This window comes from Etheostoma spectabile, chromosome 7, assembly GCF_008692095.1.
Source record: "Etheostoma spectabile isolate EspeVRDwgs_2016 chromosome 7, UIUC_Espe_1.0, whole genome shotgun sequence".
Lineage (NCBI taxonomy): Eukaryota > Metazoa > Chordata > Actinopteri > Perciformes > Percidae > Etheostoma > Etheostoma spectabile.
Window position 1 is genome coordinate 5,775,329 of NC_045739.1, and position 24,345 is coordinate 5,799,673.

At 42.4% G+C, this 24,345-nt stretch overlaps 3 protein-coding genes and 1 long non-coding RNA gene across 5 annotated transcripts in view; 2 read left to right on the forward strand and 2 right to left on the reverse strand.

Annotated features, from left to right (window-relative positions):
• The window catches only part of LOC116692210 (cytosolic sulfotransferase 1), a 17,246-nt gene extending 16,636 nt beyond the window's left edge, over nt 1-610 (forward strand). The window contains exon 9 of the mRNA XM_032520304.1: nt 346-610. The gene's annotated coding sequence lies outside the window, so the exon portion shown is untranslated. The remainder of the gene's footprint in view (nt 1-345) is intronic.
• Nucleotides 10-21,060, reverse strand: LOC116692208 (proline-rich transmembrane protein 3). Of its 2 annotated transcripts, none has more exons than XM_032520302.1 (4): nt 20,866-21,060; nt 7,226-8,090; nt 6,841-7,134; nt 10-4,236 (listed from the first exon to the last, which is right to left on the reverse strand). In XM_032520302.1, exons 2-4 carry the CDS (start codon nt 8,013-8,015, stop codon nt 2,216-2,218), a joined length of 3,105 nt encoding a protein of 1,034 aa, XP_032376193.1. In that variant the 5' UTR covers nt 8,016-8,090; nt 20,866-21,060; the 3' UTR covers nt 10-2,215. The 2 variants fall into 2 exon arrangements, with proteins under 2 accessions (XP_032376193.1, XP_032376192.1); XM_032520301.1 differs by lacking the exon at nt 20,866-21,060 and adding an exon at nt 15,957-16,226.
• LOC116692213 (uncharacterized) lies at nt 15,436-18,464 on the forward strand. The gene is made up of 3 exons (XR_004332661.1): nt 15,436-15,768; nt 16,908-17,042; nt 18,338-18,464. It is a non-coding gene; the product is annotated as an uncharacterized LOC116692213 (long non-coding RNA).
• Nucleotides 20,570-24,328, reverse strand: ogg1 (8-oxoguanine DNA glycosylase). Its single transcript, XM_032520303.1, has 7 exons — nt 23,772-24,328; nt 23,299-23,666; nt 23,022-23,201; nt 21,574-21,752; nt 21,338-21,485; nt 21,175-21,224; nt 20,570-21,080 (listed from the first exon to the last, which is right to left on the reverse strand). The coding sequence occupies exons 1-7, from the start codon at nt 23,879-23,881 to the stop codon at nt 20,880-20,882; spliced, it is 1,236 nt and encodes a 411-aa protein (XP_032376194.1). The 5' UTR covers nt 23,882-24,328; the 3' UTR covers nt 20,570-20,879.
• Nucleotides 24,329-24,345: the final 17 nt, after the last annotated feature.

Here is a 24,345-nt window from a genome sequence, read left to right on the forward strand (position 1 = left end):
ATGATATGTTTTCTCGTTTTTATTTGAATCCATACATGAAATGCAGCAAGGAATACAAGAACAAAAGTTCAATGAGCAAAGTAAACTAATGAATCTAACACTGTACTTCTGCATTGTGACTACAGACTGGATGCGGCACATTGATTTATTTTCTATGGCACGTACTGCGTTTATGGAGGGGACAACACTATGGGTGCTGGAGGAACCACCCTGGTTATGAAGTAAAAGAGGTAACAGCAAGTACTGATACAGTGAAATCTTACAGGTTCTTAGGAATGTCGACAACAACACAAGGCCATTGTACTGTAAATACTAACCAAGTCAAGCATCTCACATAACTGGGAGGTACAGCAAGTCACCCTGAGGTAACCGAAAAACAAGTCATGGTATGGCTCTCATCAGGAACAACAATAACACTCAGTTTTTAAAAACAGAATACTTGATATATCATGTTGGAACAAAACTTTTCAAATGTAATTAAGGAGGAGGAGGAAACCACTGGGCCAGGATCACCAAACAGATTCAAGTTAATTAATAGACTAAAATACGGTTACATGTGAAGTGTTTTGTGTTTCTTTCTGATACCTTTGTCGTCATTTAATGACAGAATAAAAAAAGAAAGAAAAGAACAAATCAAAATCATGCAGACCGTAGTCCGTTCGTTATTTATTAAGCAATCTCTGCGTCACCATAATCCTGAGCACATCTTGTAACAACCTTTGCAGTGAAGTATTAACCGTCACAGCATGTCCTATACTGGACACAGTGTGATGTTGAAAAAACTGTCTGCACAGCTCACACACATAAGCACTAACACTTTAGATTGTCTTTCACAGTAACCACTACAACTAGGTTTCAAATACACCTTTATTCATGAACATCAAAAATAACATTATTTACATTGTTGCTTATACATCATATATTTGAAAGATATGTTCCTCTTGAGTAGTAAAATACTTCAGTCTAGTGCTCAGGCTTACAGTTAAGTGCTGTGTTGATTTAGGTCAGTTATAAGAGATCTGAGGGTCATGCCAAGCAAGTCTCATGTGGTGCCGCCCTGCAAAGCTGTGTAGCATTTAACATTACATATAAAACTGTCTGAATTGATTCAATGCGACTGAATGGACTATTGTAATGTTTAATATTCTTCATCAAATCCTGTAAAAATGCAGTCAAAGGCTATAAACGTACATAATTATTGATTGCAAGAGCTTTGTCCTACAGCAAAATAACAAGATGAAATGCATTAACCTCACAAGTGAATGCTTAAATCTCATTGTGAAGTTGAGCTACAGCTAAAAGCCTCAGCGATAGTTTCAGAAGTACAACCATGCATCTGCATGTCTCTGGTCGTTGTTTACCGCCCGTCTCTTTATGCAACCAGGTTCACATTAACATACAAGGCAGACTGGACAACAACAACAGGCGTAGCAGCACATTAAGAGCTTCAAAGTAGTAATCCTTAGCTGAGTCACTATGATACTGTTAAGACGCTATAGAGAGTTAACCCAAATAATGGATTTATGGAACCATACAAATATCACGGAACCAAACAATGTTATGTATGGCACATCTTTACTTCACAAAGCATACTGAATTATGGAACACAGCAAATAAACTCTATGAAAGCAATGACATTCACGGTTGTTTATATGGAGACATTTCTTTTCACAGAAACAATAGAAAAGGGACTTAAAAATGTTTGGAGCCACATTTGTCTTTCAAAAGTATTGAAATTCTTGGTGGTGCTGTTCCCATACATGCCATTACTAGGACTTGTTGAAATGTACTGTATGTATGGTCCCCGTGTATCTGAAGTGACACCAGTGTTATGCAGGTCTGAGTGTTTGAGATAAAACCGGACAAGAAAGAGAGGGCAATAATGCATGAGTGAGAAAGAGTTGGAAAGAGTTATGAGTGTTGTTCATGTTTATCTGTGCTTTATCTCCCAGTTTTACTCCCAGAGTAAAAGGCATCTCATATATGTTCCACAAACACAGTTGTTTAAACCTTTACCAAGATACAAAGCAACTAGGTGATATCCTTTAAGGTCATCACCAAGAGACACTTTTAAATAGTTTCTCTTCTCTAAAAATAATAATAATAATAATTAATTTTTCGGCAGCTCGATCAAATTTTCCCAAATTTTTGAACAATATATGTTAACAGGGTGTGTTTGATGTATGTTAATTGGTCCTCATGTCCAAGGTTTGGTTCATAGATCGATAATTTCACTGCTGACACTGGCAGAGTCGTCATGACGGCTGACCTCCAGGTAACTCCGTGACCCCACCGGCTTCCCAGCCCTCCCCCGCACGCTCTCTGAGTCTGGGGTGATGAACGGCCGCGTGTCGTCCACTCCATCCTCCCCCAGATGCCCTGTTGATGTTCTGGAGGGACGAAATGACACAGGACAGGACAATGATGAGGGGACACTTCCTGCCACGTCCCCGGCCCACCTGTGACCCTGGTGAGAGGGCGTGGGGGGAGCTGTCACCTGCCTGCTGGGCACACTGCTGAGAACACTGCCCCCCAGTGGCATGGAAGACTCTGTCTGGGCATCGCTGCTCTCAGAAAGCAGCTGAGGATCACTGTTTCTGCGAAGCCAGGGCCCTTGGCTGACCCCTGATCCCGGGGACGGGGACTGTGAGGTTTGGTTAAAAGGATGAAACAAACTTCCTCCTCCGAGCAGGTGTTCCCTGTGGAGGGCCTCGTCAATGCTGCGGGTCAGGTCAATGGGAGATGGGGGCCGCAGATCGAATTCATAAAGAGACAGTGAAGTGTCCCTCTCCTGATCCAGACTGCCACTTACTGAGCGTTGTGGGGGCCGGCCCAGCGCTTGCAGTCTCAACAGGGAGCCTGTGGAGCCGTCAGATACGCCTCGTTCGGCAGAGTGGCCTCTATGGTTGCGTCCCCGGTTGCTGTCTTTGACGCAACGTGGCTGGGCAGTGGCCTGCTCGTGGTTCTGGTTCCTGATCAGACTCTTGCTGATGTCAGCTCCAGGACGCTCCTGGCCAGCCCAGTTGTTAGGCAACTCCCCTGGTCCTCCTCCTCCTCCTCCTCCCACCCCATTACTGTCAGACTTTTTACAGGGCTTCCCCCTCAGGCTCTGGACTATCTTGGACCAGCAAGTATGTCTTTGAGGGGAGCCTGTAGATTGGCCAGGTGACGGCAGGTCTCCTGCTGCTCTCCCATCTGGTCCATCCTCCTCCCTTCCACTGCAACCTTGAGGCCTCCAGAACACCCAGGAACCCAGAAGTAGGAGGGAGAACCCCCAGGCCAGCTCCAAGAGCCGGGCCCAGAAGTGCACCAGCCACCATCCCCAGTTGAAGCGTGTCCAGTTCCCTAACAGTCCATAGAGCCATAAGGTGGCATGAACATGAAGCCCACAGCACAGTGCCCCCAGAACTGCACAGACTGCCAACACTCTACCCAGGATCACCCCTGTCCTCCTGCTCCCTGTCCAAGCCTTCCTCCCGGCCTCTTCAGGGACTCCGGGATGGGGAATGGAGGGGCAGCGTATACGTGGAAACACATAGCAGAGGAAGCCCAGACAGAGAGCCAGGCCCCAGCATAAAGACAGGACTTGAAGGGTGACGGGCACCACAGGGGACAGGGCTGGGGAAAGCAGATCCACCGCCAGCAGCAGGGTACACTGCAACACAGCCAATGCAGCCACCAGAGGAGGACGCTCCAAAGTGGAAGGTAACACACTTACTCCTGCCACCCTCAATGCCAGCAGTGCTAGGGCAGCCTGTGTCCACACCAGCAGGTGTAGGGGCAAGTTGTAGAGGACCATGACTGCAGGGCGAGGGAGGAATTTCCTTGTGCCGTAAGGGTCTATCAGAAAGAGAGCTGCCCTAAGGCCTCCAGCCAGAAACAACAGAGCATTGGCGAGTACAAGAGCCCCCCGATGAGGACAGTTTGCTCCAGGGGACAAGGTGAGGCCAAGAGCAGCTCCAGCAAACATGACGAGGAAGAGGCTCGCTGAGCCGTATACATGCAGCTCCCAGGCGAAAGCCAGCGTCCGGCTCAGGTCACCCCAGTAGAGAAGTGTGCCATTAGACGAGGGGTCGTCGCTGGGAGAGCGGGCTGGATTAGAAGTAGAGTGGGGAGCTTGGTGAGGATGTCCTAGGAGAATGGAGCGGTTCCTCTGACCAATACCAGCCTGATGTGTGGGGCTTAACCTTGTTTGGGCAACAGGTACGATACCCGTGGCAAGGAAGGAAGAGGTCCCTACAAAAAGATAAACAGATCTTGGTTTCAGGAAAAGCACAGCAATAGTCTAAAAGTACATGTAATATTGATCAGAGCCACAAGAGGGGTGTAGCTCACCATCAAAGTCATGAGCTTGAACCATATCTCAGTACTTTATTGTAACTTCATCGGTTCTGCACAGACACATTGTCCTAGGTCTACATTACAAATATGAAGACAAGGTCTAATAAAATTACCCAATTTGTACAATCAAAAACTTCTATTTTTAAAATCGTATTAAATATGCATCACTTCTCTCCTCTCCGCAAGGATCAGGTTAGTGTGTTGCTAACCATCCGCTGTCACATTGTATCCCAAAACATGGCTTAGTATGGAAATAACACACCTTAACCTCAGACAGTGCCTTTTTTGTGAACACAACTGTACAGAGTATAAGTAACGAATGTATGAGCTCATAATAGCAACACGCAGGGTGATAAGAGTCAAAGTCTAACTATGTAATTTCAAGTATTAAAAGAAAGAAAATGATGTAGGAAAGGTCATTGAATAGCAATCATAACATGCTATTAATCTTGATATAAATACTCTGCCACTGCATCATCCACATTATATTTATACACATATATGCTGACCAAAACTTCTCGGGATAACCAAACAGTAATTTGTCCTAATTGGATTGCATTATGTAACAACAACATCTACATAACGTAACACCACAGTGACACGAAAACTCTCCGTTGCAATTTGCAGTGTTATATAATACATACTACCTCATGGAACAAGACAACACCTTGACAATGTGGCATCTCATTGTGTCTATCTCTCTTTTATTTAATGCGTACACACACATACTGTACTTCTGTTTGTTCAAGGCCTCCTTCAAAATGCAGGAAACACCCAACAGCATTATACCCATGGGGCCATTCATCACTGAACACTTTGAGAACCACTCAGACATAGTGTAAAAGATATATTGAGCACCATGAAGTGATGTGAATAATAACACTACAAAATGTAATTGTGTCTAGTTGTTTATAGGAAGACACATTAAATATAACGACTGTGACTGATGGTGAATTACAGTAAAAATCAGTGTTAGCTAAAGGTTATCTATCTGGAATCCTGTTTAATACAACATTGAATTTTTAAACTTGATGGATGGTGAAACAACATGACCCTGTATAAAAAACTCCAACAATCAGCTACTTGGAGGACGTTAGGCCTGTTCTCACCATATAGAAGCCACCCATAAGGCTGACACACTGACTTATGACTCAGTCCAACATGTGTTTCACTTCCTGGCTCCCTCCCTCGCTCCATCCCTCCTATCACACACACACACTTTTTACTTTCAGACTCACATAGGCGAGCGCTGCATAGATATCCCAGACACACTCCTTTATTTATATAAAGGTGTGTTTTACTTCCTTCCCTCAAGCTCCTTTTTTCTGTCTTACAGGAGCAAGATCCAGACACATTCCAGATGTGCTGATCACATTTCACAGCTGGATACACTTACCCCTACCCTTGAGTTTTCTCTTTAACACACACGCAAGCACACACACACACACACATGCACACACACACACACACACACACACACAAAGCTTTATACGTCCACATGTTGTAATGATCTATAGTATCCTGTTTACACAATAATATGTTTATGACCCCGATACAAATGTAGACAGATAGTTACATACAGTACAAACTGGTATTGCCATGGATGCAACATTATTAATTTCAATGACCTGCCAAAGAACCAACTTGAAGACTTTAAATGTGCTCATGGGAGCCTGAGTGTTTGAAAGTCATGAATGTGTTGTTCTCGTGGTATTTAAGAGACTGGTTCATGCACCCCATGTGTCATGCTTTTTCCTTTTTCCATTTACGTTTTTCCTCAAGTTCCCTTCCTGCATCCCTTTTTCTGTGCATCTGGTTAACATTACCATCCCCACTCCCATGCTTGTACCTTTCTTTCATCACACTTTCACCCACCCCATGTACTCCCTCGTCTGTATTCCCAACTGTCTCTTTTTCAGACCCTACTTTCCTCTTGTCTATCTCTTTGCATAGCTGTGATTCTCCCCGCCTCCTCCTCAACCCTCCCTCTCATCTCCTGCTCATACTTTCTTCCCTCGCTGTGTCTACCCCACACAACTACCACCCCACTTTCCATGGAAAAGTGCCTCTGCTTTTTCCCCTCCTTTGAAGTCTTTTCTGGATTCTTCCAGTAAAAAAGTTCCAGCTGCACAAATAATTCCATTTTAAATTTTCAAAGGATAAAGGACACTAGTCAACAGAGTAGTCTTGCATTGCCAGACCTATCTCCACATTGCTGTGACAGTGCTGGAGTAGAGTCTAGTCACACCACTAATCTATTCTGAGATACGGAAAAAGAACACTCTGGCTTGTTTATATTTCTTTAAAACAATTACAACCATCCCTGGCGCCACTAAGCCCGGGATGCAGTGATGGTGCCCTTGCAACATACATAGTGGAGGTAGGGGAAGGGGAGAGACATCCAGCATGTGAGAGACACGCTGGATGTCAGGCTTTATCCTAGCAATGTACATCCATTGAGCCAGACTAACTACAGAGCAAAAGACCCACATTTCTTACCTGGCCTTGATGACTGTACAGTTGTACTAGCTGTATTTCTTCCTAGTTGTGCTGTTCCGTTGGATTGATTTGTTGTTTTGGAGGAGGTTCTAACAGCCTCCTGTGTAGTAGTAAGCACACTAGTTGATGATGTGGTTGTCACTTGCTTTGTCTTGGTGTTTAAAGGTTCTTCTGCAGTCTTTGACTGTTTATAGTTAGAGCCAGTGGTGGTAGACGTGGGTTGGGGTAATGTCACAGCAGAGTCTTGCTTTGGAGTGTCTCTGACAGTGGAAGGAGTTTTCTCTGTCAGTTCACCTAAAGAATGGTGGAATGGAAACATTTGTGACATGACATAGTGTATATATTTTGACATCAACAGCAATGTATTATATAATTGATTTCTCACCTGTTAATACTGCAGTCTGAGGTGTCGCCTGTGTTACCACGGGGGACGGTGTGGCTCTTGTCTCGGTTTGAGGAGTCATAGAGATTCTACCAGCTGGTGTGAGCACAAACAGGTGAGGCTTTGCAGTCTGACTGTCCGGTGGTGGTGTTTTTACTTTAGATATCGCCGTCTGTGCCTGTGGCTGATACTGCGCCCTTTCATCACCAACTGTTGACTGAGGAACAGGTGATTCCTCCTTCATCACTGTTGGAATACTACCTGATCCCAATCCAGGCAAATCATCATCCTCTGTCTCTTTCTCCTCTGGATTCCCTGCTCTCACTGGTTTATCACCCGCAGTCTCAGCAACAGAACCAGAGGGCAAAGTGGGCAGAGGTGGAGATTTTGTAGTAGCCTCTCCCTTTACAGTCCTGCTGGATGCTAAACTAGCTGTGTCAGTCCTTGGCCTGGAGGCTGTTGGTTGAGTTAAAATTGGACCGCTGCTGAGGTTCTGCGTAGAAAGGGCAGATATAATAGGAGTGGACTGTGCGGTAGGACGGGACATTTCTCGCCCCTGTTGCACTGCATTCGTAGTTGTCAGTTTATCCCGGACTGTAGCTCTGATTGGCACATCACTACGTCCTCTGGGAGGCAGAGAAGGCCAGAATCTAGTAGTGTGCTTTGTTGGTTGAGGTGGTGAGAGAAAGTCCAGAGGAGAGAATGAGGAAGAGGAGCCAATAAGGGTCTGGGAATCTGAAGGATGGAGGAAGGAGAGGATGAAGCCCAGGAAAAGAAGAGGCATGGGAGCCATGGTCTGCCTCTGACTGGTGAGCACTGGTTCCTCTGGCCGTCTGTCGATGTGTCACACCATCCTAAAACTGTGGTGCTGTTGACAGAGAAAAACAGGTCACTTTTACATTTCATGAAATAAAACAAGCACAAAAAACATGATACAATAAGATACCTAATTCACCTTTTGCAGAATTTTGTCTATACAGTAGCTAGAGATGGTCCAATACCATTTTTTGCTTCCCGATACCACTTCTGTATATTATATGTCTATGGTAACCATGCTTTCACTATGAGGCGGGGGGGGGGGGGGGTCTGCGTTGCCTTGGCGACGTTTGAGTATGACGTCTTTGCTTTGCTACGACTGTAAAGCTAACCTGTCCCGCTGCTGAAACGAGTATGGTCACGTGACTGCACAATGACGTGTGATTGGTTAAGCACAGTCACGTGGTAGAGCCTTCAGTGGAAGACTCTCTCTCTCTGTCAAAATAAAACATTAAAATGAGACGTACGCTGGGGTAAAAACAATGAAGCGTAGTAACGAGTAACGAGCTCCTTGTAGCCTGATGTAGCGGAGTAAGAGTACAGTTTCTTCTTCACTAATCTACTCAAGTAAAAGTAAAAGTATAGTGATTTAAAACTACTCCTAGAAGTACCATTTTTTCAAAAACTTACTCAAGTAAATGTAACGGAGTAAATGTAACTCGTTACTACCCACCTCTGTATATATATATATATATATATATATATCTCCCTGTAGGGATGTGGTATGATTTCTAGCTTTGTTGTCGGTCTGGCTCACGTTAAACTCTTTATGAAACATAACCAAACACAAACATGAACGCCACAGAACTATCTTTTATTATCCACTTTGATAGTTAGTTATAACAGAAAAAGAACATAAATAAACTACTTTAACATAGATTTTCTTTATGGTTTTATTATGTGGTATCGGATTGGTGCATAAACTCCAGTACTTCCCGATACCGGTACTGGCAGTATAGGCAGTATCGGAGGCGATACCGAGACTGGTATCAGTATCGGAACATCTTTAATAGTAGCAATGGTCCATGGCTAATTTCATTCATGAAACAGTGTGAATCTGTAAGAATTTGTGATAATGGGTAATTTGAGGAGTGCATGTTGTTGTCTTGCTGTGCTGATTCAGAGGGCAGGTTGATGAAACTCCCTCAAGGTTTTGGCAGCAAGACACCGACGGACACAGAGGGTGTGGTAAGGTGTATGATTTCAGAATACATAGCACATGTGCCGATGCACACAGACACAGACACAGACAAAGGCAAGAGTCAACCTCTAAGTTATATAACAAGTTGCACTATCAAAATTATTAAGCCAAAAAAGGGAGAGTCACAGATGGTTTTATTTAGTGGCAGATGGACACATTTACTTTTTATCCCTGCCATAACACGTTCTTTAGATAAACATCAGTTTCTTTGTCCTCCAAAGCTTTCAGTGGTTTTGTTCCAAACAGCAGGACTCTGCCCCCCTTTTCTGCTAGTTCTGTTTGAGTCATGGATGCCAGGAGCTGACAGCTGTAGTATCTAGTGGTGACGCTCAGGGAGCCCAGTGACACAGAGAGACCCCCGGGCCCTTGAGGATTACACAATCCTGCGACTCATCTAGCAAAAACAGCTGCCAGCCGCATCCCCTCAACTCAAAATGCACTTCTTCGACAAAAAAAACCCACCCTTTTTCTTTTACTATTTCAGCCCCTGACTTACATAAACCTCCCATGTTCAAACTAGTCTGCCTATGACTCACAGTGGTAGATAACCTGGGGGAGCAGTAAGGATCATACTGAAACTTCAGCTGAAACATTAGGAGGAAAAGCACAGAAAATAGAAATCAGTGCCTATGGGAGAATTCATTCTACTGCTTATGACTCACCTAGGGTCACAGCTGCAGTGTGTGGTTCTGTGTGGTTGATAAAATACTGCAGCTGCACACCACGGTTGGCATGTGCAGTTTGTACTCATGTAAAATGGGAGTAATCTGGGTGAGTATATGGAAAAAGTATGTGTGTGTGCATCAAGCGGGAAGTCACAGGGCATATTGTAGGTATGAGAGAAAATGTAGACTTGTGCAATCTCAGTTCGCTTTTGCTTGTCAATCAGGGTTTTGTCTCTGCTACAAAAAAGCAACTGAAGAGGAAAACTGGCAATGAGCACAGTATTATAAGTGGTAGTATATCTCAATCTCCACCCACTCACAGTAGTCTGTTTATTTTCCTTCCTGTCTCAGCCACCTCTGCTCTGTCTAGTGTGCTGTTGGCCAATCCAACTTCTGATTGTTTTTCCCCTTTCTTTATTTTCCTTTAATCCCCCATTTAAAATGGAGTGGTTTCAACACAGTCCTACAGCAGGAGAGGGTTGAAAGAGGGCCCTGCAGATAGGGAGATAAGGTGGAGGTTAGAATGCGGATAAGAAAAGTGAATGATCACAGAAAGGATAGGGAAGAGGGAAAAAAACAAGGATGATAGGGGCGGAGAAGATGGAGGAGGCACGGTGATGTAGCTGACAGTGGAGGGTACTGCGAAGGGAGGGGGCAAGGATTGATGGGATCTGTGAAAAAAATAGAGACTGAGAGAAGTGGTAAGGGCTTTATATTTAGTAATAGCTGGTTGATAAACTGACAGAAACTAAGAAGCAGAATATGTGAAGCAAAGAGGAAGAGTCACAAGGAAACTATGTTTTCGGGATTAACAGGTTTGTTATGGTCCAAGCGCAAATATGGCAGTGTGTCAAGGAAGGCATGCGGAGAAACTGAGCCTGCTTCACCTTTCCTCTGAGGTTAACTGGCAGGTCCGCAGCCAGAGATAAACAACCTAACAATTGAGAAATCCCTTTTAGTAAACATACTACTATCTTGATCCAACATGCGTCATCCTATGTGTATGTGTTTTAAGTTAGGTGGAAGAGATGAATAATACATCTCAAAAGACATTTGGCCAAATTAACTTTAGCTGGAGGAAAAAAACTATCTGCTGCTTTATTTGAAACACTGTCAACATTAATCTCATCTGCACACGTGGGCCAAAAACCCACACACACAGCAGTCGTTCCCCAACATATTTTTCTTGACTGGATTTACACAACTTGACTACAAGTTTCCATTGAAGTAAAACAAATTTTGTAAAGTTAGGCTGATTGGCAGCTCCTCTAAGCAGACTGAATTACAGGCCAGGAACAGACAACCATGTGTGTTGTTGGATTTCAACTCTAATGTAACACTACAAAGACCAGATCAGTGTAATCAGCTGGTTTGGTGTTTGGCTTGACTAGAACTCTGCATAGTCTCAGTCCACCACACACACGCACACGCACACGCACACGCACACACAACAACTAGTCCCTCTGTGACAGTCAATAGGAGTAAGGCAGATGCTTTTTTTTTCATTTTCAGACCCTCGGGACAGAAAGACATATTGGTTTGCATTTTATTTTCACTGGGGTGTGCATGTTGTGTAGATGTCGTCATTTTCTCCTGCACAATACGTTCTTTATCCAGAGCAGGAAATGCCCATGCATATTATCCAATAGTAGCCAGCAACAATCTGAAGATTATTATAAACTCCTTGCCCACAGTATAGACCTGCTGGTTATACAATGACATAAGTCAGTACAACAGCAGCTGTTACTAATCAGTTAATCGTTGCAGTACTGATGTAATGTCTACACTGATGTATTAATATGACCAGCTAATGTCTTTACTTTCCATAAGGAACCAGGCAGAGGGAATGAAGTTTTGGATAATCTCCCTCTTTCTTGCAAGTGTTCTCTCTCTCTCTTCTCTGCCAGATTCCAGACAGCCTGGCAGTGCAACATTTCTATTCATTTGAGTGAATATTTCCGGGGACAAACATAAGTCTGTTTGTGGACCGAAGGAACTGAAGTATTGAAAGATAACAATGAATGTCTGGTCAGATTTGTAATCTTGTTAACTTATTATCTAATTAGATAGTTCCTGATGGACATCACAATTTCACTAATTTTAGACTGTAATTCATTTAGACAAAGATCTTGTACTGCTGCATGTGTTTAGACACCAACATTTGAGAACTGTGGTTTAATCTCTTATATGAAATAAAGGGTTTTGTAATAAAACATGTTCATATTCCTCAAAGAAAGGTATCCAAATAAGTACTGTCTTAGTCTTGCTAACAAAACTCAGGTAACAACATTAACACATATTGAAACAGGACTACAGTCTTGCCAGCAGCTCTGCGAGATTGTATTTAAACACGGCCAGCGGTGCTTTAAACCAAATGCTAACATTGGCATGCTAACATGCCCACAATGACTATGCTTACAAACTGATATTTAGCAAGTAATGTTTACCGTGTTTAGTTTAGCATGTTGGGATCAGCTGAGGCTGATGGGAATATTATTAGTTTTGCAAGTATTGGACAAAACACATTTATACCTGCTGATGGCCTTTTATGCAAAGTCAGAGATCAGCAGCGTTGTTACAATTCATCCTGAGAGGGACATGAAATCTTATAAAAAATAGTTGATAGGAAATTTAACTTGCCTAGATAGAAAGCCAGGCATTCACCCTGGTCTGTAATATTCATCATTTGAGGATCACGCATGTCTGTAAAAAAAAAAAAGCAATCCATCCAGTAATTGTTAAGATATTTCATGCTGGACCAAAGTGGTGGGCCAACTGACCGACATTGCTATGGCCGTAAGCAGCTATTGCCTCCATCAGTATACCGGTATGTGTGGACACATGCTTGTGCTGTGTTTCAAGGCATGAGATCACAAGGCAATGTCTTTGACTGAGTGTCCAATACCTGAGTTGACTCATAGTATCCAATGTCAAGGTGGCTCTTTAATGATCAGGATTTCACGGTCAAAGTCACCCATGGCCAGAGAAGCCCTCAGCTGGGAAAAAGATCTTGTTAATGGATGATATGGAAGAACATGAGTGAGGCAGGAGAGAATAGGAAAAGATGCAAATCTTTCTAAAAAAAATGAAATGATAGGAAGAATCCATTATAAGGGGGGAGAGAGGTACAGTAGCAGGGCTTCTGCAGTGACAGCAACAGTAAAGATGGACAGAAATAAAAAGAGACTGGAATAACCCAGCTAAGAGCTGTGTGCCACTGTGGACCTCTACACTGCAACCGCTCCCCAGTCCTTCCCATACGGATGTGTAACTTGTTTGTACTGTGCTATGTAGAGGGAGAAAGGTGAGGCTGTGAAGCAGTGTATGTATGTGAATTTGTGTGTATGGGAGCACGAGATAGAAAAAGAGTGAGGGGGGAAATGGGAGAGGGAGTATGTGCGGTTATGTTGGTATGTGGGTAGTGGGGGTGGTAGCTGATTTGACCGTTAAAAATTCCACACCTTGAAATAACATATGGATTGCAAACAGCTCCCACAATTTTCTCTTGTTTATTTCAAATATAGCTACCACATTAATGTAAAGTAATTCTATTCTTTAATTGAAGTTGATTTATATATGAGGAGATATACAAGCTCTACATGCATTATATATTCTCAAGGACGTTTTCCAGGCAGTTACCCAATTTCTAGACCTCTGCCTTAGACTAAGGCTGTCCATTTAGCTCCTAACACAAACCAACCCCTGTTAAAGATGCCTCTCTTGTGGTGCTCCACTGCCTCAGGGAGTGTCAAAACTGCATTGGAGCCACCGACCACACAGTGGGGTCATGCTAAAGGAAGAGAGGAGGCTCCAGAACCAATTGCGGATGCTTTTGATCCTCAGTTGAAGTGGATGTCCAACTTAAAAGTGCTGATCCCCGCAATATCTTTGACTGATGTTCCGCATGAGCCACAGATCAAAAGGCTGAAGTTGAGCCTTAAAGGGTGACTCCACACCCTTTGAGCACCGTGACTCCGCACACGCATACAGCCCTCTAATAATTTGAGAAAGCAAAACACAGGCTACCAATATATATTGGCACATGATAGGTGAACATGGAAAGAGAGTTTACTTTCATAAATGTACATTGTCTACACAGATTCAGGAAATAACTGTGAATTGAGTTTATTCAGAACTTCAAATGAGCACTCACCCACTCCCAGAAACATAACCTGAGAGATGGCAAGTCTGGTGACTGAATGAAACAGCTGCTAAACCGTGCCAAGCCACAAAACACTTTCAGGAAAAGAGATTACAGGCATAAACAGCTTGCCTGCAGGGAGTTTACCACAGCTCCATTTAAACCAGAGACTTTCACTATGTTACAGCTGGATGCTATAAAATGACTGCTGTGTTAAGTGGTGTGTTGTGGGACAAATTAATCACTGAATTTGCAAACAGACTTACATAAGAGGTCTTTGGTGCATATTTACAATTTTATAAAATTTAATGATGCATAGTCTACTTTGTATACCAACAGCCAAAAAGTGCTATAAAGTACAAAGGAACAGATCATGTCTAGTGTAGGTCTATCCTTTATTTATGCTCTTCTTGATTTATGCTATATATATATATATATATATATATATATATTATTGTCTGCTGCTAACAGAAAAGAATAACTGCATTGCCAGTTTAAAAGCATCTGGCTCAAAAATAAAGATGATTAATAACTTTTAAACCATTAAAGTAAGCCATTCATAGGCTACTCAATACAGATGCATGGATCATCATCTGTCCTGTTACACTCTTTCAAACCCCTCTTCTCTGTAAACAGACTCAATCAAAGCAGCTAGTGAATCTCTCTGGAGCTGTTTAACAATTGGATAGGGCCCTTTTTTCTCTTGTCAGTGAATCAGGGTGTGCTGTTTAAAAAAAAAACTGGAATCGTATGGTTGGGCTCTGCGTTACATCCAGTAGCACTGTAAAGCAGCTGTGCCTGTGCGCTCTCTGTGAGAGTCGCATTGACGCGGTTGCCTCCCTCTGCCTCCCCCCTTCACTGGATCCTTTCAAACCCTGATGAGGAACAGGTGAATCCAGATCCTTACTGTAAGTGCCACAGCTCTGCCTACATGTTGAGGTTGGACAACCCTCGTAAACACACACACACACACACACACACACACACACTTTGCGCACCTGCAGCAGTGGCGAAATAATACCCCACCTGTTGCCGTTTCACCCATGGTCCATGGGTGAAACGGCAACAGGTGGGGTACCATGCCCGAATATCCCAGGGTATTGTGAAACCGGTCTTATAAATTTATAAGACCGGTTTCACAATACCCTGGGATATTCGGGCATTTAGTTAGCGAGGTTTGACATGCAAATTAATGAAACAGGATAAGCTTGAAGTTAGAAGCTAACTAGTGATGGGTTGAAAGAACTGCATCAAACTACCTACTTTTTACGTAAAGTACGACTAAATTAATAAATAATTGAGTAGTGTCCGTTTAAAAAGGGTCCTTGTAACGTATATGCTATAGCCTACGTTACACACTGAAATACGTAGATAATAATCGTAGGTAGCCAATTTATAATTAGCTTAAGTAACGTTAAGCTATCCTTAGTAAGTTAGTAAGTTTGATACACGTTAGCTATAACGTGTTTGTTTGTGTAAACTTTGCTACTGCAAAGGTCAAGGGAGGTTTTTTTTGCTCAAGAAATTATGAGCAATCCCTCGCTGACGTTGTTCATCGTTGGTCACGAAGAGCAGTAACGGCGTTACTGCGTAGGCGACGTTACGGTCCTACCGGCAGGCAGCAGCCACCGTGATGGCTTCAAACTGACCAAATTCACCCAAACTCTAGCTTTATCCTGCAGTCCTCGCGACGGGGACGTAAGCTCTCAACAATGCTCACAAAGTAAGTCCAACGGTACAGGTAGCTAAAATGTGAACGTAAGACGTGTGTTAAAGTAAACCCGAACAGACCACTACTACCGCGGCAAGAGCTCAACATCACGCGTGGATCACTGCGCCAAGTATCGCCGCATAGCAGCCACTCCACAGCTGTTACCTTCTTACAAGTCCATTCGTTACCGACAGACATACCTGCAGGTTCTGTGCGGCTCCTTTCCGATGGCGTCCTCTGCGGCAGAATATGAGGACTATAGGACATACCGAGTTAGCCAAAAGAAACGTGTAGCGTTAGTCCAGCTCCTCCGCTAATTAGCCGCTGGGTACAACTGAAAGCAGTAAAACAGTCCTCTATATCGACATACAGAGAGGCTCGGCAGCCTTGTACCACTGCCAGCTCTCTGCCCATGAGCTAGTGAGTAGCTAGATGAACGCCCCCTCCGAACGCTCCCTCCCTTTCGTTTTTTTCCCCCTCACAAGCGGATAAACACGATTGCCTACCAACCTACCGACTGGCACGTCCGTTACACAACGGCAGTCCGGCACGCACTTTCAGACTGAGCACCCTTCATTTAGAAAGCAGCATGCTCAGCCAGTTCCCAGTGGAAATATGACGACACTGGCATTGACATCATCACGTAGCATGCAGTGGATCCATCCAGGTTCTTTTTTTTTTTTTTTCTTTTTTTTTAACAAGCTCTTAAATGGGTTGTTAAAGTGTTTGGGTGGTGTGAAAGGAGTGTCATGTGGACGAGACAGGTGAGGAGGCACCTGACATTTCTGGAAGGGTGGTGCAGCAGCAGGGAGGACAATGAGCTGGGAACAGAGCTGTGCATGTAACTCTACCTCCCTCGCCTCGCCTGCCCTCCAACCAGAGTGTTTAGAGGGGGAGCAGGCCTGCCAGAGCCAGGATGATACTGTTTTCAGATGCGGCACGGCACCTTGGCTCGGTGCCCCCTCTCCTTCACCCCCCCATCTGATTGTCTCTCTGTCTTACACAAACACAACACTCTAGTTTAGACATACTGTTGAGACTGCAGCTTCTGGACCGACTGAGCACAAATGCAGTAACTAGGCCTGTAACTCTCATATCATCAGCAACCATCTCACTCTGTATCATTATTTCTCATTTGTCACTCACATTAGATTGTCTTCACTGCACAATCCTAAAATAACCTGTGCCGCTCAGAGGATTGTCCTAATGCCATTACATGACTACTGAGCAAGCAGGAGAGACAGTGAAGGGTTGCGACAGGAGGAGCAGGGACACTTCACCTTATGGTAATCACATTATTGCACATGGATTATGACTAACAATCTATAGGTAGGGGATAAATGATCAAGCCAAAATAGAGCAGAATAGGGAATGGATGTAAGTTATTACAACAGATGTCATGGAATTTAGATCATAAGCAAGCCATTGAATGTGTGTGTGTGTGACGGTTTATGATTTGATTGTTATCCAGTTATGTTAATAAGATTACTATACCGGATGGGTTCATAAAAAACTTTATAAAAAAGAACCAGATGAGTCTTCTCTCGTGCACAGGTGCCTTCTACTCATTGCTTAAATTAAGGGGGAGCTCAGCCGTGTCCGAGCACTGCACAAGAGATAGTGAAATATTTGCTCACTTTGGTGATCCCATGTTGCTTTATTAAATAAAATTAGCCCTTTCTATAAAAATGAATGCCCCGACATGAGGCGACTTTGTCCTCCTGCCCGAGTTTTCACCAGTTTTCTAAGAAAGTCTTAAGACAAGTACTCAAACAGACAGTTTTGTTGAGCATTGTATGGTGTGTGTGACTGCACATTATGACACAGAGAAGCTTCACCAGGTGTGGTCCTCCTCAAGTGTAAACATCAATCTTTCATCAGATTTTTCAAGAACTGTAAATTTGATCATATGTTTCCTCAATTTCAAAGAAATCATTGAAATGTTTTATTTTTAATGTTTGGAAGGTGCTATATTAATAACGGTTGACTGATTGATGTCCCACGTATCTTAAATCAAAGCAGGTCAACGGTATATTTCTGTTGACTGACAGCTCTTGATACATGGGGGATTTTTAGCCGGCTTTAAATAAAGCGTGAAGACAGCAGTATTTAAATTTTGCTAAATTAAATTCTTTAAAAGGAACGAGTTAGCTGCACTGACATACACCAAAACCACACATGGGAATCACGCTCGCCCTCACCCATATATACGGTGGATAGTGTTTCTATACCATCTTTGTCCAGGAATGTAGTGAATACATTCCATCTAGTCGTTTGAATTGATCCTAGCAGGGGCTCTGAAATTTAACTCCGGAGCAGACGGAACTGTTTCTTCCTCCCAATCTATAAGGCAGTGCACGTTAATCATAGCCAGCAAAGTGGGGATCCAATCAGATGGTAAAAAATATTAATTTTTCTCACAAAATAAGCCTCTTTCATTAAGAGCAGCCAAGACCTTCATATGCTAACGTCCACCCGCACACATATGAGGCAGAAAAGCTTAAGATCTAAAATACCTCTGCCAGCTCTGTGCTCTCAGACTTTCTCTCTGTGGCTTTCCCTTCAACCTATGGTTGTCTAGACACCAAAGAATAATCTTCCCAACTCTGGGCCTCAAAGACAGACTTCAATGAGGGGACTGCCTTCCCCCATCCCTCAGGCTCCCCTGAAGGCTGCCTCCAGCAGCATTGGGTTTCACCACATCTAAGGTAAATCAACACAAATGCTCTTTACATTTGATCCATCTTAGGTATTGGATCAGATACTGTTATATAATACTGTTACTATTCAGGAATAATAACGTCCATCGTTTTGAAGTGGATGTGCCGAGAGACCAATTTTTGGGGTCACATCACAGAGCCTGGGTATTAAAAACAAGATCAAATTCCTATTTAATAAATTGTTAATACCAATCAAAAAATAATATCAATAACATTTTTCAAAAATGTATCCCTTTGAAAGATATGGTTAGCTTTAACATAAATGGCAACGTTAATTCACCGTAAAAAAATATGTTTTATTATTATGAATTATTATTATTATTAGTATCCAATTCAACATACTGTATATTCCTATATTCTGCATACTTTTAAATCTCACAATCTTATGCAATTCAATACAACTGTTCTGCCATAATGTCTGCTTTATTTTTTATAACAGTTGGATCAATGTTAGGTTTTAGTATTGAGGTTAGTGGTGGTGTTCTACTGAGCTGCATTAACCGGGTTTCTAATGTTCTGCCCCCTAATGTACTTAAAAATAAAAATTATCTCTCAATGTCATGTAGTCGACTCTAGTACGCCACCTTTAACGTCAATAATAAGCATTTAACTACACATTTCAAAAAATATAAACAAAGAAATGAACATTATGAACTTTGTAAAGGTAGTCTCTCTCTCTCTCTCTCTCTCTCTCTCTCGATTTTACATCATTTCTGTATCAGGGTGATGATTTGTCAGGTATTTAATTAGCTGGATTAGTTAGAAATAACAAACTACTTTAATAACTAGTATAATATATATACAGTATATATCCCCACTTTCAATGTTTATGTGTGTTTGTGTAAATATGTCTAGTACATAGGGTATAGAGATTTTAGTCATATCATCCAGCCCAAGACCCCTTGATTTTGACACACACTCCAAAAGTGGTGCCCCCTAGTGCTAGCAGGAAGTAATGAAGCCCTCTCAGATCAAGTAGACACGACAAGAGATGTCCTTTCAACTGAATAACTTCAGAGGCGATGACACAAGCTGAGGCCCATCTCTTACATAATGTGCAGGCCACTGTTGTGTTGTTTGAGTCTTTGTGTGTCAACTTGCGTGCACACATAGCTTTTACTTTAAGATTCCACCTCAAGCACACTTTCACCTCTCCCTACCTTTAAAAAAAAATAAAAAATACATTTCCTTATCTCAACTCTATTTTTACTTTTCTTCTTCACTGTGACTCTGCCCTGAAGCTGGGCCCTGGCTTCTGTCCGGCTCAAATGAGAGTGGGGATGAAAGCTGACATATTAACACGCATGGCTGCACACACTTCCACAAATAAACGTTGTCTATGGATGTAAGACATGCACAGTCAGCCACACACAGATGCAACTACATGCATGACGCACCTGCTAACTTAAGCCAACATGCCAAAAAATAAGCTTTTTAAACTAAGGGTAAGAAAGGATGTGGCTGTACACAGATGCCACATTTTAGAATGATTTCTCTACATTTATTTATAAACAAACTCACATTTTGCTCGGTCATTGCACAGGGATAGTAATAGGTCAAACGCCCCTAGAGACATGCTCGTGTTTTCACAAGAGACCGTCACACAAGCCCCAAGCACTGACGGCAGATAACTGCAATCCCTGCTATAAAAAGACCAGCTGACATCTAATGCTTATAGATTGACACCCAACCAAACAGCTTTTTATGATCCAACAGACACACTATTTTGATGCAGGGAATGCACATAAGAAACACAACACACCATTTTGGTGTCATATGACCTTTTCAGACATGCATACAGATGCCATGACGTGTTGGTGCGCATGGTGTAACAGGAACCAGGGGGCTTGGCAGAAAGTATTCACCCAGGGAAATAGGTGAAATTTGTTGTTCTCATATATATATATATATATATATATATATATATATATATATATACTGTATGAAAAGACCCTAAAGCAAATTTCCCACTTTGAGATATTGTCTTGCAAAGCAATATCTTTCAATGCATACTGCCACCTAGGGGTCTCTTCTGGCAACATTTATCCGGAATGAGAACTTCTTTTAAAATACATACCATACACAAAACAGCACATAATATATTTTGTCTTTATTGTAAAAACAAAAACAAAGGCAACCATTGTGCTGTATTTGTACTGGCATAGTGGACTCATAGGAAAGTAAACATAGAAGAGGTCACAGTAAACAACATAAAAGCAAGTAAAGGAAAACCTAAAGACCCTTCTTACAAGAAATAGTTTCATACCATGACAAAAATGCTGTTTATTATTTCATTCCAATAGGTTTTTTAAAATGAAGCGAGCCAAAGTGAGTGAAAAAATGTGGTATTGTGATCTGATGTGAGTCCTGATGTAAGAAGCTTGTTTACCTTATATACCTCTCTCATTCAGAAGTCTTTGCTTTCTTGTGATGTGCCGACTTGCTTTTCATGTTCTTCACAGTTCCAGTTTCTTCTGTCTTAATTTTGGTTTTCTTGCATGCCACCCTCAGTTCTTCTTCATCATTTTCCTCTTTCTTCGGCCGTTTCAGATGGTGCATTTCTTTCAGCTTTTGGAACTTCTTGAGATCAGCACAGAACAACACCTAAAACAGATAAAGACCACACAGTGGTTACAGCAGACAGACTGGAAGAGACATGACAGAAACTCACAGAGTGACATTGACTGGTAACACTTACCGACTGTGCCCAACCAGCGTAAGGACCCCACAGTTTTCTGAAAAAATCCCCTGTGAAACAATATCACATTGGACATTGGATTGGGTTTAGGATTAAATAGAACCACTATTTTACAATTTACAATCAGAACGAACATACAACTGATAGGTGGGTGAAAACTAACCAATATCTCGGTGAAGTTTGGCTGTGATGCTCTTTTGACCGTTGCCAGAAGCATAGTTGTAGTCACGTTTAGCAATCTGCCACACATGTGTGTCTATGGGTACGGCCTCTGCCTTATCCAGGGACATCAGGCATACACAGTCTGCCACCTACAGCGGGACACATAGCCTTGATTACATGTTACTGTAACAACGTCAGGAAAATATAAGAAGCTAACGGGTTGTTTTCCTACTCTACCTTGGTGCCTACACCAGGGAGAGTACACAGAGCATCACGGGCCATTAGATATGGGACACTGCGTAGACCTTCAAGCCACTGGAGCCCATGGGTGTCCAAAATCTGCTTTGCGCTCTGCTGAAGGAACCGAGCCCTGTATCCAAAACCGAGATCCCTGAGACACGCTTCTACACTGTTGTCTGTCAAGGGGAATGTAGAAAGACAACACAATTATGATGACAATGGCTAGTGAACATGACTCTCAGCATGGGAAATGTAGGCACTTGAAGGAAGAAATAAACACAACACAAAGACACAGAATAATAACATGTTTGTCATAGAACCTGCAGTGAGATTTATGTACCACTCAGCCATCAACCAAAGCACTGATCTTATCTTACTTTCATATAACTTAGGCTGGATAGTAGTCAGACCCATGTTAAATGTGGATTTGCAATGATAGGCAATGGTTGTGAGGACATTTATTTCTATTCTGCAACATGATAATATTGTTGCATTGGCCAGAATAAAAATCAAGGCCTTGTGGTTGTATTTTCTACTATTGAATCATTACACTATAGCAGAAGTGGAGGGGGATAATAGCATTGAGGACCGAAGAGACCTGATGCAGTTGTAAACCCTGAAGTAGGGCTAGGCAATACATATAGACATATTATATAGATATAGGAGACTAGATATGGTCCTAAATGTTGAATATTGTAATATGACACAAGTGTTTTCTTTTCCTGGTTTTAAAGGCTGCATCACAGTAAATTGATTGACTGTTCTACCTGTTTTATTTTTTGCCTGTACCCACTTAGCTCCACTCATTATATCCACATTACTAATAATTATTTATAAAAAAGCACCAATTAGTAAACTCTAGGATATCGCCGCAATATCGACATTGATGTATTTGGTCAAAAATATCATGATATCTGTTTTTCTTCATATCGCTCAGCTCTACATAGAGCTGGACAATGTATCAATATTATATCGATATTGTGACATGAGACTAGATATTGTCTTAGGTTTCGGATATTGTAATATCGTAATATGGCACAAGTAGTGCCTTTTCCTAGTTTTAAAGGCTGCATCAGAGTAAAGTTATGTAATTTTCTGGAACTTACCAGGCTGTTGTAACTGTTCTATTATTTGCCCACTTAGTGATTTTATCCACATTACTAATGATTATTTATCAAAAATCTCATTGTGTAAATATTTTGTGAAAGCACCAATAGTCAAAACTACAATATTGTTGCTGTATCAATTGTTATTTGGTCAAAAATATTGTTAAATTGGATTTTTTCCATATTGCCCAGCCCTACTCACAAATAAGTACAAAATGCTTTTAATAAAGCGCAGCGGGACAGGGAAAAGGACGCGTTTCAGCCTTAGGCTTTGCTTTGCATTTATATGCTTATTTGTGAGTGCTGAAGACTTAATTTGCCAGAGAAAGAATATAGTACCTGCAAGCGCAGACAGGGAAGGAAAGTTGTAGTAGGAGGTTTCATCCAGCTGGCACAGTGGGGTGCCCAGAGCCTGACACAGTCTCTCCACCATGCCCTGGATACGAGAGATGTGGTTGTTGGAGGTGCAAATGAAGGAAAACAGGCATTCAGTGGGGTCCTGGCGCAGCATTCGCACTCCTGGGGAGAGACCAAACATATATTTAAGACATATTTCATAGAATGAATATTGGCTTAGTCACTACTTAAGTGGTAGCATGCATGCACACACACTGACCTGTGAAGATGTCTGCAATGCGCTTAAAGTGAGGGTCTGCTACCCCCCATTCATTGTACAGATCCAGCAGCTTCACATTCAGCTGGAAGTAGTCTCTCAGCATCTCTTCTTCCTCCTCAGTGTCCTGCACCGAGGAGGCCACCTGCTCCTCCTCTTCCTTCTTCAAAGCTCCTTTGAACCTATTCTCTGACTTGTTTTCCATTTGTAGAGACACACCAGCCCTCCTCTTCCTGTCACTTCCAACCACCTGCCTGTTTTTTTCATGGTTTTTGTAAACGTGGTACCAAAGAATGTCACCTGTTTGAGTCAAAGTCCAAACTCGTCCTCCCATCACTCCGGTCCAGTGGCCTTCTGCGGTTTCTCTCCATCTGCGGGTTGAAATGCGTTAAGACACACACGCCTTAAAAACTGTATTAGTTATGTACAGCAACCCCCCAGCTGACTAACGTTACATCTGAGCTAGACCAACCTACCGGAAAGATTGTCCACATGCAAGAGTAAGATCAAGACTCAGCTCCGATTTTGCACAAGCCAGAGATCTCCACATTTTTGACCCCGATGTCAGTACCGCATGTTTGGCCATAACTTACCTGTTTTGATGCTAACAGTTACTCTGCTGACTGTTCAGAGGTTAAAACAAGCGTAACGTTACACTGAACGACAACAGTGTCCCGACCTTATAAAACTCATTTTAGTGTGAGTAGAGTAGATTTTGCAGCGTAAAACAAACCCTACACTTAAATGTAAACGGTAAGCTACAAAGTCTAAGTACAGTTCATGCTATGAGTTCATGTTTACAGCCAGTGTAAATAAACGTTCACGGAGTTGTTTTAGCTAGCGTTGCGATAATAATGATGGACAACAAAGACCTTACACTGTGATGCGACGCTGCTATATTTGAAAAGAAAAAGTAAAAAGTTTAGATATTTGTAATTCGAAATGTTATTTTTTACAAATAATACGTGGTTATAGACCTAGCTTCATGTTAATATTTATTCCAAATCACTGTACTGTCAAACTGATGCAACATTTCTAAGGTTCCGGTAG

Coding starts and splice junctions, on each gene's coding strand:
- LOC116692208 (XM_032520302.1), bottom strand. CDS start 8,015: ATGGCTCCCATGCCTCTTCTTTTCCTGGGCTTCATCCTCTCCTTCCTC. Junction 7,135..7,225: donor TCAGACTGCAGTATTAACAG/GTGAGAAATCAA, acceptor ACCATTCTTTAG/GTGAACTGACAGAGAAAACT. Junction 4,237..6,840: donor TGTACAGTCATCAAGGCCAG/GTAAGAAATGTG, acceptor ATCTTTTTGTAG/GGACCTCTTCCTTCCTTGCC.
- ogg1 (XM_032520303.1), bottom strand. CDS start 23,881: ATGGCCAAACATGCGGTACTGACATCGGGGTCAAAAATGTGGAGATCT. Junction 23,667..23,771: donor GCATGTGGACAATCTTTCCG/GTAGGTTGGTCT, acceptor TTCAACCCGCAG/ATGGAGAGAAACCGCAGAAG. Junction 21,225..21,337: donor CAAACTTCACCGAGATATTG/GTTAGTTTTCAC, acceptor ATTGTTTCACAG/GGGATTTTTTCAGAAAACTG.